Raw genomic sequence first — 16,042 nt, forward strand, 5'->3', positions numbered from 1 at the left:
GCCAGCCTGAATTATGTGGTCAAGTCTCTGGAATGGGGATTGGGGATTGAACTCATGACCTTCTGACTTGGGTGAGAGTGCGACCACTGAATTATGATCCATAATCCTGTATAAAGTCTGTTAATCAATGCTCTGTCAATTACAAACTTTTTCAACATTCTCCAGTACAGTGAAGAATTATCATTCTGTCTCCTCTCTAGCCATAGAAGGTACAATGAGGGAATGGGAAAAACCAAACACGATAACGTTTTGTAAATCTAATATATCCAGCAGAATAATACAATTTTTTCTCCTTTTTTAGGTAATATTAATTTGAAAAATAGAAAGAACAAAGTTCACATCTCTATTTATAGCGAAGTTTCCCAAAGAAAATGAACACAGTGTATTATTATAGAGAGAACAGCCATTGTCTGCAGAGCATGAATTCCCTGGCTGCAGGATTTTACTTGCACCAGCAGGTGAATGAACAGTTACAGCAAACGCAGTCACAAGGGCAGCAGCCATTTATTCAAACCCTCACTGTGGCTGAACATTTAGCTGGTAAGTATTCATTATTCTGGCATAGAGTAAAAGAGAAGATAATGATAGTGGAAACAGTGATTGCTGCTCAATTGTTATATTAATACTTGTGTTTTGCAACTTTAAATGATCAGCTTAGCCTCAAATGATGCCACTTTTGCCTCCAAGTCAAAAGCTTGGAGATAACCAAGGGTGCATTCGCATACCATCTTTAGAGTGTCTGGATTACTAGTCCAGTAACAACCACTACATTACCGTACATGGTAGTGTAGTGATTATGGTACTGCACTAGGAACCTAGAGGTCAAAAGTTTAACATTCAACATGGGTTGAATTCAATTCAATATGTTTGGTGACTTATTGGCTAGCACCAAAAATAATACAATGACAGCTGCCAGATTGTTGGAAAATTCCAACTGGTTCACTAATATCCTTCAGGGAAGAGAACCTGCCACCCTTATCTGGTCTGTCCAAACATAATGCTAGTTTACACTAAGTGGATGACTTTTAATGACCTTTTGAAGTGGCCTAGAAGCGTAAAGAAAAATGATCGCATGAAGTCGTCCCACTCCCACCCACTCCGAACAACTAAGGAAAGGCAATAAATACCAGAGTCAACCACATGATGAGAACACATTTTTTTTAAGTTATCTAAGTATTACTATAGTTCTTAAAGGGTGTAACAGGGTAGTACCTATATTGTATACGAAGTGAATTATTCAGACTTATTTTACTTAAACAGATGTTTATTAATGTTTTGAAGAAATAATTCTAGAAGCGAGATACGGCAGTTGTCATCAGAAACAGAGACGGAGCAGGACAGCCTTTACAACCCAGCAGCTGGAGGCACTGGAGAGAGCATTTCAGAAAACACACTACCCTGATGTGGAGATGAGGGAGAGGCTTGCAATGTACGTCAACCTTCCAGAGGCAAGAATTCAGGTATGTTCAGGGGTGGCCAGAGATTACAGTATGACTGATAGAAATTCTATGGGTCAGCTTTCTAGATAGATGGTTGCACATCCGAGTATCAGGATTGCCCGTTATTGAAACTGCCCCTTGTTGGGCAAGAACTTTGCCAGTTCGGCACCAGATGATAGCTAAAGCATCACATTATGTGTAGCTCCATATTATCAATGGGGTGAATTGAAAGGCAAGTCTAATATTGTTTTATTCCTTTCAGTGAAAATAGACTCCTGTCAGCCAATTAAAGAGGGCTATTGATCATTGTGGAACAAGCCACATCTAACACCATCTAATCCTTCCAGCTTCAGGAAACGGAGAAATTATTTTGAAGTACCCAGTGAAACCAATAGTTTTCATTAGTGCTTTTATGAAAAGTGATGTGCAGAATACATAGAATATTGTAAATTAAGTCTTATTCACACTTGGGGAACAGTTGCAAATAATTATGATAATGTTGATTTTATCTGTCAAATTCTGTTGGCATGTTAAAATATTTTGGAAGCTGAAAATGTGAGATTTCTAGTCGTTAGCCAAGGTTGATGCAATAATTGTGAAGCTTTAACTGTATTTGTAAACTTACCTCCCTCGCAATGCTGGGCTCAGTAACTCCTCCAAGCCAGTTCATAAGAACATAAGCAATAGGAGCAGGAGTAGGCCATTTGGCCCCGCGAGCCTGCTCCACCATTTAATAAGATCATGGCTGATCTGATCATGGACTCAGCTCCACTTCCCTGCTCGCTCCCCATAAACCTTTGTTCCCTTATCGCTCAAAAATCTCTCTCTATCTCTGCCTTAAATACATTCAATGACCCAGCCTCCACAGCTCTCTGGGGCAGAGAATTCCACAGATTTACAACCCTCTGAGAGAAGAAATTTCTCTTCATCTCAGTTTTAAATGGGGGGGCCCCTTATTCTGAGACTATGACCTCTATTTTCCCCACCATTGGACGCCGATTTTTTGGTACCCAGCGATTTTTTTTTTTTTTTAATTTAAAAAAAATTATTTTTTTTTTTGCATAGAAGGGCAGTTCTAATTTTCCCCAATGTTTGGGTGCCGGCGCCAACTATCAGCGCCAGAGTTTTTGGCGCTTTATATTTTGCCGCTGATCATTAAAAAGGTGAATACGTGCCGTTTCTAGCCATTAAGGCCATTTTCCCCACCACCATTTTTTAAAAAACCGTGCACAGAGACATTAAAGACCGTTTGTAAAAACCCTGCCCTCACTTTATGAAATTGGCGCTGGCCCACGCCTATCCCTGGCCAAAGATCCTCCACGCTTTTCAGAGCAAATAGCTGGAGGTTAAAAGTAAACCAGGCAAAATAAAAGTTACCGTTGAGCCTTTTCCATGGGTGAGAAAACTGCAAGCAAACTGGAAAAAAATCTTCCCCGAGCAGCCTTTTCCCTCAAAGTTCCAACTCCAGCTAAATTTCCAAAGCTACTTCCAGGCACATCACAAAAAATGCAGAGTATCCTCTTCTCCCAAACTACAGGCAAAGCACCACATCAAGAAGAGCCTTCAGAAAACATTCAGGGTAGCCTTTTCCTTCCGGGAGAAACTTTTCATCGCAGCCGAACTGACCCGTTGTTATCCCTGGCTGAAGCTCATCCACGCAAGACAGCACAACATACTTTTGTTACAGTGCACGCGCAGTGAATTTTTTTTTTAAAGCGCATGTGCAGTAAATTTTCGGTCCAAACTGTAAGCTCCGCCCCCTGAAACGGACTCAGGTCGCGCAGCACTAAAAATAGCTTTCAGGTCGGGGAAACTGCCATTTCTTTTGGCACTGATGGTGGGGAGAAAATCGTACGTAAAGGTAAGTGGATGCCAGAGATCTTTATTGGGGAAAATAGGGACCAAAGTCCCCTAATTTTAGTTTCCCCTATGAATGGAAATATCCTCTCTGCATCCACCTTGTCGAGCCCCCTCATCTTTTATGTTTCGACAAGCTCACCTCTCATTCTTCTGAACGCCAATGAGTATAGGCCCAACCTACTCATCTCAGGAATCAACCTAGTGAACCTTCTCTGAACAGCCTCCAATGCAAGTATATCCATTCTTAAATATGGAAACCAAAACTGTATGCAGTATTCCAGGTGTGGCCTCATCAATACCCTGTATAATTGTAGCAAGACTTCCCTGCTTTTATACTCCATCCCCTTTGCAATAAAGGCCAACATTCCATTTGCCTTCCTGATCACTTGCTGTACCTGCATACTAACTTTTCGTGTTTCATGCACAAGGACCCCCAGGTCCCTCTGTACTGCAGCACTTTGCAATTTTTCTCCATTTAAATTATAATGTACTTTTCTATTTTTTCTGCCAAAGTGGATAATCTCACATTTTCCCACATTATACTCCATCTGCCAAATTTTTGCCCACTCACTTAGCCTGTCTATATTCCTTTGCAGAATTTTTGTGTCCTCCTCACAATTTGCTTTCCCACCCATCTTTGTATCATTAGCAAACTTGGCTACATTACACTCGGTCCCTTCATCCAAGTCATTTAATATAGATTGTAAATAGTTGAGGTCCCAGTACCGATCCTTGCGGCACCGCACTAGTTATGGTTTGACAACTGGAAAATTACCCATTCATCCTGACTCTCTGTTCTCTGTTAGTTAGCCAATCCTCTATCCATGCTAATATATCACCCCCAACCCTGTGAACTTTTATCTTGTGCAGTAACCTTTTATGTGGCACCTTATCGAATGCCTTCTGAAAATCCAAATACACCACATCCACTGGTTCCCCCTAATCCACCCTACTCGTTACATCCTCAAAGAACTCCAGAAAATTTGTCAAACACGATTTCCCTTTCATAAAACCATGCTGACTCTGCTTGATTGAATTATGCTTTTCCAAATGTCCTGCTACTGCTTCCTTAATAATGGACTCCAGCATTTTCCCAATGACAGATATTAGGCTACATGGTCTATAGTTTCCTGCTTTTTGTCTGCCTCCTTTTTTAAATAGGGGCGTTACATTTGCAGTTTTCTAATCCGCTGGGACTGCCCCAGAATCCAGGAAATTTTGGTAGATTATAACCAATGCATCCACTATCTCTGCAGCCACGTCTTTTAAGACCCTAGGATGTAAGCCTACGATGATGTCACTAATACTCAAGAAAAATATTACTGATTTATAGTTTTCACAGAAAAATGGACAGAATCTGATTCCCAAAACACCAATAAAACTATTGGAAACCCAAGTGATGGAATTTGAACTATTTAGTTAATTTAAACCAGTAAACGAGAAACAGACAGGCAGAATGCAATTGGTAAAATTTTGTTAAAAATCCCTGAACCCTGCCTAATTAAAATGGGATTTGAAATTTTTGCAGTCACCATAAGTCAGCAGTCCTGACTATGTTTGATTGGATTGATGCATAAAGATTTGTTATTTATTATCGGAGAGCTTATACTTTAGAGAATTCATGGTCTGTGCACTCTTGATTTTCTGATAAAGCATCGACGGTGTGCAGGTGCTTCAGAGCCTCAGAAAATGCTACCTAATACGTGTGATCCTGCGACAGTTGGGACTGGTGCTCTCCACTTTCCCATCCTGTGACAGTTGGAACTGGTGGTCTCCACTCTCCTGTTGGTGTAGGAGGGAGGGCTTTAGTTTCCTGAACAATTGGCACCGCTTCTGGGGTAGGTGGGACCTGTACAAGTCGGACAGGTTACACCTCAACAGAGACGGGACCAATGTTCTCGCGGGTGTTTTTGATAGTACGGTTGGGAGGGCTTTAAACTAGCTTGGCAGGGGGAATGGGAACCCAGGAGAGGGCTCTGAGCTAGTTAGGATGGGTGAGAGCTCAGATGAACAGAACCCCAAGAAAGAATGCAAAAGGCAGGAGGCAATAGAGCAGAGTAGCACTGGGGTAAGTGTAAACCACAAGGTGATAGGAAGGGACAATATGTATGAATATAAAGAGGCTGCAGGAGGGGTCAAAACTAAAAATCATGGTTTAAAAACTAGTATTAAAACACTTTACCTAAACGCACACAGCATTCGAAACAAAGTAAATGAGTTGACGGCACAAATCATTACAAATGGGTATGATTTGGTGGCCATTACTGAAACGTGGTTGCAGGGTGGCCAAGACTGGGAATTAAACATGCAGGGGTATCTGACAATTCGGAAAGATAGACAAGAGGGGAAAGGAGGTGAGATAGCTCTGTTAATGAAGGATGATATCAGGGCAGTTGTAAGAGATGATATTGGCTCTAATGAACAAAATGTTGAATCATTGTGGGTGGAGATTAGAGATAGTAAGGGGAAAAAGTCACTGGTGGGCGTAGTTTGTAGGCCCCCAAATAATAACTTCACGGTGGGGTGGACAATAATCAGGGGAATAATGGAGGCATGTGAAAAAGGAACGGCAGTAATCATGGGGGATCTTAACCTACATATCGATTGGTCAAATCAAATCGCATGGGGTAGCCTTGAGGAGGAATTCATAGAATGCATATGGGATTGTTTCTTAGAACAGTATGTTACAGAAACTACAAGGGAGCAAGCTAACTTAGATCTGGTCCTGTGTAATGAGACAGGAATAATTAAACAAAAAATAAACGATCTCCTAGTAAAAGATCCTCTCAGAATGAGTGATCACAGTATGGTTAAATTTGTAATACAGATTGAGGGTGAGGAAGTAGTGTCTCAAACGAGCGTACTATGCTTAAACAAAGGGGACTACAGTGGGATGAGGGCAGAATTGGCTAAAGTAGACTGGGAACACAGATTAAATGGTGGCACAATTGAGGAATAGTGCAGGACTTTTAAGGAGCTCTTTCATAGTGCTCAACAAAAATATATTCCAGTGAAAAAGAAGGGCGGTAAGAGAAGGGATAACCAGCCGTGGATAACCAAGGAAATAAAGGAGAATATCAAATTAAAAACCAATGCGTATATGGTGGCCAAGGTTAGTGGGAAACTAGAAGATTGGGAAAATTTTAAAAGACAGCAAAGAATGACTAAGAAAGCAATAAAGAAAGGAAAGATAAATTACGAAAGTAAACTTGCGCAAAACATAAAAACAGATAGTAAAAGCTTTTACCGATATATAAAATGGAAAAGAGTGACTAAAGTAAATGTTGGTCCCTTAAAAGATGAGAAAGGGGATTTAATAATGGGAAATGTGTAAATGGCTGAGACCTTAAACAATTATTTTGCTTCGGTCTTCATAGTGGAAGACAAAAACCATGCCAAAAATTGCTGGTCACGGGAATGTGGGAAGGGAGGACTTTGAGACAATCACTATCACTAGGGGGGTAGTGCTGGACAGGCTAATGGGACTCAAGGTAGACAAGTCCCCTGGTCCTGATGAAATGCATCCCAGGGTATTAAAAGAGATGGCGGAAGTTATAGCAGATGCATTCGTTATAATCTACCAAAATTCTCTGGACTATCGGATTGGAAAGCAGCTAATGTAACGCCTCTGTTTTTAAAAAAAAAAAGGGGGCAGACAAAAGGCAGGTAACTATAGGCCGTTAGTTTAACATCTGTAGTGGGGAAAATGCTTGAAGCTATCATTAAGGAAGAAATAGCAGGACATCGAGATAGAAATAGTGCAATCAAGCAGACGCAACATGGATTCATGAAGGGGAAATCATGTGTAACTAATTTACTGAAATTCTTTGAGGATATAACGAGCATGATGGATAGAGGTGTACCGATGGATGTGGTGTATTTAGATTTCCAAAAGGCATTCGATAAGGTACCACACAAAAGGTTACTGCAGAAGATAAAGGTACGCAGAGTCAGAGGAAATGTATTGGCATGGATAGAGAATTGGCTGGCTGGCAGAAAGCAGAGAGTCGGGATAAATGGGTCCTTTTCGGGTTGGAAATCGATGGTTAGTGGTGTGCCGCAGGGATCGGTGCTGAGACCACAACTGTTTACAATATACATAGATGACCTGGAAGAGGGGACAGAGTGTAGTGTAACAAAATTTGAAGATGACTCAAAGATTAGTGGGAAAGCGGGTTGTGTAGAGGACACAGAGAGGCTGTAGAGAGATTGAGATAGGTGAAGCGAATGGGCTAAGGTTTGGCAGATGGAATACAATGTTGGAAAATGTGAGGTCATCCACCTTGGGAAAAAAAACAGTAAAAGGGAATATTATTTGAATGGGGAGAAATTACAACATGCTGTGGTGCAGAGGGACCTGGGGGTCCTTGTGAATGAATCCCAAAAAGTTAGTTTGCAGGTGCAGCAGGTAATCAGGAAGGCGAATGGAATGTTGGCCTTCATTGCGAGAGGGATGGAGTACAAAAGCAAGGAGGTCCTGCTGCAACTGTACAGGGTATTGGTGAGGCCACACCTGGAGTACTGCGTGCAATTTTGGTCACCTTACTTAAGGAAGGATATACTAGCTTTGGAGGGGGTACAGAGACGATTCACTCGGCTGATTCCGGAGATGAGGGGGTTACCTTATGATGATAGATTGAGCAGACTGGGTCTTTACTCGGAGTTCAGAAGGATGAGGGGTGATCTTATAGAAACATTTAAAATAATGAAAGGGATAGACAAGATAGAGGCAGAGAGGTTGTTTCCACTGGTTGGGGAGACAAGAACTAGGGGGCACAGCCTCAAAATACGGGGGAGCCAATTTAAAACAGAGTTGAGAATTTCTTCTCCCAGAGGGTCGTGAATCTGTGGAATTCTCTGCCCAAGGAAGCAGTTGAGTCTAGCTCATTGAATGTATTCAAATCACAGATAGATAGATTTTTAACCAATAAGGGAATTAAGGGTTATGGGGAGCGGGCGGGTAAGTGGAGCTGAGTCCACGGCCAGATCAGCCATGATCTTGTTGAATGGCGGAGCAGGCTCGAGGGGCTAGATGGCCAACTCCTGTTCTTATGTTCTTATTAATGTTGGGGAAGTCCAGAACCAGGGGTCACAGTCTAAGGGTAAGGGGTAAGCCATTTAGGACCGAGATGAGGAGAGACTTCTTCACCCAGAGAGTGGTGAACCTGTGGAATTCTCTGCCACAGAAAGTTGTTGAGGCCAATTCATTAAATATATTCAAAAAGGAGTTAGATGTAGTCCTTACTACTAGGGGGATCAAAGGGTATGGCAAGAAAGCAGGAATGGGGTACTGAAGTTGCATGTTCAGCCATGAACTCATTGAATGGCGGTGCAGGCTCGAAGGGCCGAATGGCCTACTCCTGCACCTATTTTCTATATTTCTATGATCCTCATCCAATCATGATCCCCATTGTCATTATATAAAGTACATTCCTATTACCATTGCTTACTTTGATTAAAACTCAGTTATATATTCATTAATCTCATGGCATAAAAATGTTCCTCTCATAAGCGTAATTATTATTAATGCAAATAAGGATGATCTTAAATTCGATGCGGTGGGGGGCGGACTCGGGGTGGGGGGCGGACTCAGGGTGCTGGCAGTGGTCTGCTAGGAATAAACTGAGAGGCCAGCAGGACTATGTGTGAGCAACAGCGATTTGGACAAGTTGGAATTGTGGAGCTTTGGAGACTGGCAATAAGGATTTAGTGACGTCAAATCTAGAAGTAGCATAAGCATTGATGAGAGTGTTGGTAGCCGTAGGAGTGAGGTGAAGTCAAGCAAAGTAATGGACAGCAAGTAAGAGGTTTCAGCAATGAATGGGATGTGGAGTCTGAAGTTCAGTTCTGGGTCAGGTATAATACCAAATTTATGCATAGTCCGGTTGTGCCTGAGTGAGTAAAAAATAAATCTTGCATTTATATAGCGCCTTTCACGATCGCTGGACATCTTAAAGCGCTTTTACAGCCAATGAAGTACTTTTGGAGTGTAATCACTGTTGTAATGTGGGAAACGTGGCAGCCAATTTGCGCACAGCAAGCTCCCACAAACACCAGATAAACTGTTTTTTTGTTTATATTGATTGAGAGATAAATATTGGCCAGGACACCAGGGATAACTCCCCTGCTCTGCTTCAAAATAGTGCCATGGGATATTTTACGCCCATCTGAGAGGGCAGATGGGGCCTTGGTTTAACATCTCATCTGAAAGACAGCAGCTCCAACAGTGCAGCATTCCCTCAGCACTGCACTGGAGTGTCAGCCGAGATTTATATGCTCAAGTCAGATTGGAAAAGGGAAAAAGTCAGTGGCAAGGATTACAAAATTTTTAAATGCGAGCTGAATAAGGTGGCTTTGGCTTCTGAATATTCAATTGCAGGGAATTCTGGCTCATCTACTACTTGATGTTGGATGGGCATTGTGATAATAGAGGTGACTGTGCAATCAAGAGAAATGGTTGAGATGTGGAGGTGGGCATTGTTGGCACACATATGGAAACTGACCTCCATGTCTAACTAGAAAATAGTTTTGTATACTTTTTTATAATCATTTTCATTCATTTAAAATCTGGTTACTCACAGGTGGTGGATTGACACTGATTTAAAATGTTTATTTTTTATGATTAACTCATTTTCAGCTGTATTAGTCAAATTTTACCAAGATACCACTCAAATATATCAAGGAATATTTTATACAGCAAAATGTTTGTTTTTTCAAATGACGTTTTAAAATGCTGCCAGCCCGATTGTGCTGGTGCTTGGCAGATTTTGTGTTGAGCGATATGCAAATAAGTTTGTGGAAACCTTGGGTGGGTGGGGGGTTGGGGGGAGGAGAGAAGATAAACACTTTTCAAAATGGGCGCAATTTGCGCCCGTTTCCCAATGTTTACCATTTGACTTCAAAATGCACCAAATAAAGTCTCAACCTTTTGCGGAGGAAGCTATGTCCCAAGCAATCCCAGAAAATAAATCCTGTACATGATGTACTGTGTACCCACTTCTAACTTGTACACCAATAACTATAAATCACAAGCACTATTCTGTGAATCAACTGAAAATCTGAAACATATTTTATGCAAATTCAGAACAGAAGAACCTAATTCTAAATTGAGCCAACTTAACATAAGGAAACAATCTCTTTGTACTCAAAGCCATTGTCTTATGGAGTAGACTGCTTGCTAGTGCAGTAAACACTGACCCAGTGGAGTCCTTGAAAAATACATTGAATTGTTTCCTGATTCACCAGGGAGTTCACCAATGTGGGTTTGTGACTCATTCTATACATAGTGCACATCTTTCCAATCATCATTTTAGAACTGTGAAGCACATTTGCACCAAAATTCAGAAAAAGTCCATGCCTTTAAACAAAAATACTACTTATTCATCTAATTTAGGTGTGGTTCAAAAATAGACGAGCCAAGTATCGCAAGCATCAACGCAGTGTAGAGGAAGATGAGCTTCTGATGGAAGAAAACAAACGGATGAAGAAGGGTGACATGCGAGAAAGGAAAATCAAATTGGAAACAGACAAACATCACATCCAACAAAAAGGCTCGTTAGAATTCTGTGGCTCCATAGATAACCCAACAACATCTGTAATAAGAACCACAACTCTGGCTACACAGCTGGGTGGCAAAGAAAGGAAAGCAAAGCATATAGTTACAGCAAACACAGGTAAGGCAGCTGTTGATGATTCTGCCAGTTCCATTTATACCTCATCTAGACTCATCTTTTGTTTCTTAGCTTGTCCCATTACCATTTCCTTTTGCCTTGCACCATCATCATTGAACGTAGGCATGCAGGTACAGCAAGCAGTAAAGAAAGCAAATGGCATGCTGGCCTTCATAGCGAGGGGATTTAAGTGTAGGAGCAGGGAGGTTTTACTGCAGTTGTACAGGGCCTTGGTGAGACCACACCTTGAGTATTGTGTGCAGTTTTGGTCTCCTAATCTGAGGAAGGACATTCTTGCTATTGAGGGAGTGCAGCGAAGGTTCACCAGACTGATTCCCGGGATGGCAGGACTGACATATGAGGAGAGACTGGATCGACTAGGCTTATATTCACTGGAATTTAGATGAATGAGATGGGATCTCATAGAAACATATAAAATTCTGACGGGATTGGACAGGTTAGATGCAGGAAGAATGTTTCCGATGCTGGGGAAGTCCAGAACCAGGGGTTACAGTCTAAGGATAAGGGGTAAGCCATTTAGGATCGAGATGAGGAGAAATTTCTTCACTCAGAGAATTGTGAACCTGTGGAATTCTCTACTACAGAAAGTTGTTGAGGCCAGCTTGTTAGATATATTCAAAAGGGAGTTAGATGTGGCCCTTACGGCTCAAGGGACCAAGGGGTATGGAGAGAAAGCAGGAATGGGGTACTGAGGTTGAATGATCAGCCATGATCATCTTGAATGGTGGTGTAGGCTCGAAGGGACGAATGGCCGATTCCTGCATCTATTTTCTATGTTTTTATCCCTTTTGTCTCTTCATCTCTCCTGCCTTCCACCCTATCACAGACCTTCCCTTTTGTTCTTTCCTCCCCTCCCCCCTTTCCCTGCCCTTGCACTTGCTTAAAAATCTGTTACATCTCTAACTTTTCCAGTTCTGACGAACAGTCTTTGACCTGAAACGTTAACTGTTTCTCTCTCCACAGATGCTGCCTGACCTGCTGAGTATTTCCAGCATTTTCTGTTTTTATTTCAGATTTCCAGCATCCGCAGTATTTTGCTTTTGTAAGAAGCTGAAGACTGCATTGTTTCAGATTCTCTCTTCAGCTCGGTTCTTGTGTCTGTACATCCATATCTGTCTATCTATATTAAATGTTTTGTATAGCATGCAATTCCTGTGTACATTCATTGTACTTCCTGTTGCCACGCTTTTCAGTCACACTTTTGCCGTCAATATTTTACCACTTTTGTTGTTGCATGTTGTTGATTGTCTTACAGTACGATAGCAGCAAATCAGAACTGAAGAGTTAGGGAACGTACAAACCAAAAGCAATGATAATGGCTAGAAAACTGCTGTTACCAATTTTACATCTGTTATGGATCTTCTGTTGGGTTCAGTTGTGTGGAAATTGGACCTTGCATCTGTTTTATGGGAGTAAAACGAGCACAGCGAGGCTTAATTTCGGGGACTAACAACCTGCACCCCCAAGAAAGCCTGAAAAACGTCCCACCCGAATTGGACAATTTTTCAGGCGTTCCTGGCGGCTGCTTAAAACAGGCATTGGGTCTCTTACTTATGCAAATGAGGGGTCTAATGCCTGTTTTAGGTCATCTCGCTGAAATTGGTCTGTGATGAGTGGGCCAGCTGTCAGACCTGCTTGGCTCAGGACTCTTCAGTGGCAAAAAAAGGTCGTTTAAAAAAAAAATAATAATTTTTTTAAATTCTGTGGAGTCAGGAGAAGCAGGGCCACTCCTCCCGACCATCTACTATTTATTATGATGTTACTTATTTTTGAATAACACGAAAGTCATAAGGTTGAACAAGCTAACTCTAATTAGTATGATCCGCCTTTGAATCTAAGTACATGTAAAAGAATTTTAAAATCACATACAAATGGTAATTGCACAGTATATGTGTGATGTGTGATCTGAACTTTGCTGACTCCCAAAAGAATGCAATTGAATGTGTGGAGAGCTCTTTGAATGCACACTTGGAAAAGAATAAGCCAAACCTGAGATGACTACAAAAGCTCTAACTCAGGTTAGGGATCACACTCCATACTAGCAGGAATGCATTCACTCTTTCATTATACTATCACCTTTAAATTGACGGGGCGGTCATTTTGTTGCTATCTCCAATATTGTGTGTACCTCCTGAAATGTGCCAAGGGGCCAGATGCAAGCTTTGTCTGTAGACAGTGAGAGTAATACATGCCCTTCTATTTAGTCCAGGCAATAATTCAGTTAAATTTGGTTTCTAAATTTAATACCAGTCCATGAGCATGAAGCTGTTCTCCGTAACATTTAGAACACTGCTCGTTTCAGGCGGTAGCCAGGGTTACCTAAAAACAAGGCTCCAACAAATTTAGAAGTGGCCCAAATGCCAGTGCAGATTGGGCACAGGTCTCTGCCCTGATAAATTAGTTATCGTTGCACCAATTTATGCCTGGAAAATGGGCACAATAATGTTGAATTCAGACCCTACTGAAGTTTACAGAACACACAAGCTTAACATTTTTACATTCTATTGGTTCCCTTTTTAAAAAAAGATAAACGTCTACCTTGTATCTGTACTTTGTTGCCATGGTTTTGATGTCAATACTATTAAATATCTGGATATCCTCTATCACTTCCCCTTCCGCCCTACCATATTCTTCTTCTGAAGGCGCTGACTTGTGTTGCAGTGCTACAAATGCTACTAACTATAGCAACAAAGTGTGGATACAAGGTAGACTTTCTCCCAAAAGATTTGTCTGGAGCTCATGGCAGTGAGACAGTTTCCATAACCAAGTTTTCCATTGGCCCAGACCCTGCACCTTGAAACGTATTATGAGAAGGATAGCAATTATCCTTGAATTAAAATCTAACATACCAGAGGTTACATGGAATGCTCACGATGTTCTGTCTTCTGCAAAAGGTGCTATGTAGTACAGTTACATTACCTTACATTCAGGCTGACATGTATACAGTCTACCCATGACAATTTGTGTTTTGAACTAAAACAAAAATCAAGTTATCAAGTAATTCGAATTAAGCAATTGGAATAACACAGCACAGAAGGTTTTCTTCGCACAAAAAAAGATATTATCCCATAATTCGAATTTAGCAACTGTAAATTAACAGGAGTAGACTAGTCAGATTTATTTACAATTAAGATAATCCACAGAATCAATAAGCAACTCTTAGTATAATACACTTTAGCTTCACAAATTCAACTGAACTAAAGACCCCAGAAAACTCTCCTATAGTTATCGAGTCCAAAGGCTGTCAATCAGTCAAGATCAAGGATATAAAAGATTATGCATAGAATGACTTGACAAGCAGGTTGTTCCCACCTCATCCAGGTCTTGCACACCCATTAATGCTATGACCATGTACAATTTAATTTGCACCTAGAACGAAGCCTCTGTGCCTCGTCTAATTTAGAGATTATAAACCTGGTCTGGCCCCGTAGACAATCTGCCTCCTGGCCTCTCGATCTTGAAGCTGGACATTTGAAGTCAACTTCCATCTTCGCTCTAGTTATTTCAAAATTGCATGTCAGAAAGTACATTTCTTATTTGATAAAGGACAAAGACTCTGTCTTCACGACAAATTGTTCCTTGACTGCCTAAGCCCTCTGGTACCTTGCCCAAGTGACCATTCTTGGCGTGTGAACATGAATGGAGTGCGTTGGTAGACTATTAAACAGTAGAGGGCATCACAGCTATGCATTTCCAGAAAATATCAGTAAACAGAAATCGGGGTGGGGGGAATCCTGGCTGTTTTTTCCCTTCCCATTTAGGAGCTCAATGAACCTTCCCAGCCTAGAGACCGACACTGTCCCAAGAGGTCTGCAAGATAAACCTAGATAAATTCCTTCACCCCTTTCATTAATTATTCTGTAACTAATTATGCAATAACCTTCCCATACAGCTAGATTAAGATTGGGAACTTGTGGGGATTGGTTGTGCAGGAATCCCTGTTTCATCTTCCTGTGGCACAGAGTGTTTTGATTGCCTGTATTTATTTCACAATATGAACTTTGTCTTTTAAAAAGAATCTTTAAAAAAAATTTGTTCATGAGATGTGGGCGTCGTTGGCAAGGCCAACATTTATTGCCCATGAGAAGGTGGTGGTGAGCCGTCGCCTTGTGCAACAGAATGCCTTGCTAGGCCATTTCAGAGGGCAGTTAAGAATCAACCACATTGCTGTGGGTCTGGAATTGCATATCAGCCAGACCAGGTAAGGACGGCAGATTTCCCTCCCTAAAGGACATTAGTGAACCAGATGAGTTTTTTACAATAATTTCATGGTCACCATTACTGACACTAGCTTTTTATTCCAGATTTATTTAATTAACTGAATTTAAATTCCCCAGCTACCGTGGTGGGATTTGAACTCATGTCACTGGATAATTAGTCCAGGCCTCTAGATTACTAGCTCAGTAACATAACCACTATGCTACTGTTCCTGACTAATCGTCTGTATGATCTGTTTCTGACAGGTCCCATTGCAAAGATTGGACTAATTGATGAAACCATCAACATTCAGAGACCAGAATGTCCCACTCTACAACAACATGGAGCAGGTCTACAGGATCAAATTCAACATCACATGGTTTTGGCAAGTTTTTTCCTGCCAGAGTCCCATGATGGAATCCCTGCTCTAAACCCAAATGTTAATCCGGCACCTGCCCTATACCCCAAGTACTGCCAGAGGCTTTCCCATACTCTGGAAGCTCATCCCACCTCGCTCATTCATCACTCCCATAAATTATCAGACTCGATCCCAAAACCCAGTAGCATGGGGAGCCTGCGACATGCCAAACAACATGCTAATTTGCTGGGCTTTAACCTCCAATATTAAAGAGCCTTTGCATTAGTCATCGAATATGTCGATGTTTTTATATAGTAGAACATTTGAAAGTGAACAAAAAAATAAAATGAGTTTACATTGAAATGAAATTCCTTTGTTTTATTGAATTATTTTACTTCTCATAGAATTGTACAGCACTGAAGGAGGTCATTTCACCCATCGAATCTCTGCCAGCTCTTTCGAAGAGCAATCCAGTTAGTCCCACTCTTTCTCCATAT

At 41.3% G+C, this 16,042-nt stretch overlaps 1 protein-coding gene across 1 annotated transcript; it reads left to right on the forward strand.

Annotated features, from left to right (window-relative positions):
- Nucleotides 1–307: 307 nt before the first annotated feature.
- LOC139229162 (diencephalon/mesencephalon homeobox protein 1-like) lies at nucleotides 308–15,815 on the forward strand. Its single transcript, XM_070860823.1, has 4 exons — nucleotides 308–540; nucleotides 1,282–1,460; nucleotides 10,693–10,972; nucleotides 15,454–15,815. Exons 1-4 carry the CDS (start codon nucleotides 372–374, stop codon nucleotides 15,813–15,815), a joined length of 990 nt encoding a protein of 329 aa, XP_070716924.1. The 5' UTR covers nucleotides 308–371.
- The last annotated feature ends 227 nt before the right edge of the window (nucleotides 15,816–16,042 follow it).

The sequence above is a fragment of the Pristiophorus japonicus genome, chromosome 18, assembly GCF_044704955.1.
Source record: "Pristiophorus japonicus isolate sPriJap1 chromosome 18, sPriJap1.hap1, whole genome shotgun sequence".
Lineage (NCBI taxonomy): Eukaryota > Metazoa > Chordata > Chondrichthyes > Pristiophoridae > Pristiophorus > Pristiophorus japonicus.

What these genes read in the sequence shown, in the direction of transcription:
- LOC139229162 (XM_070860823.1), top strand. Translation starts at nt 372, where the DNA reads ATGAACACAGTGTATTATTATAGAGAGAACAGCCATTGTCTGCAGAGC. An exon ending in TGTGGCTGAACATTTAGCTG is followed by an intron (nt 541 to 1,281) that starts GTAAGTATTCAT and finishes AATGTTTTGAAG; the next exon opens with AAATAATTCTAGAAGCGAGA. An exon ending in TTCCAGAGGCAAGAATTCAG is followed by an intron (nt 1,461 to 10,692) that starts GTATGTTCAGGG and finishes CATCTAATTTAG; the next exon opens with GTGTGGTTCAAAAATAGACG.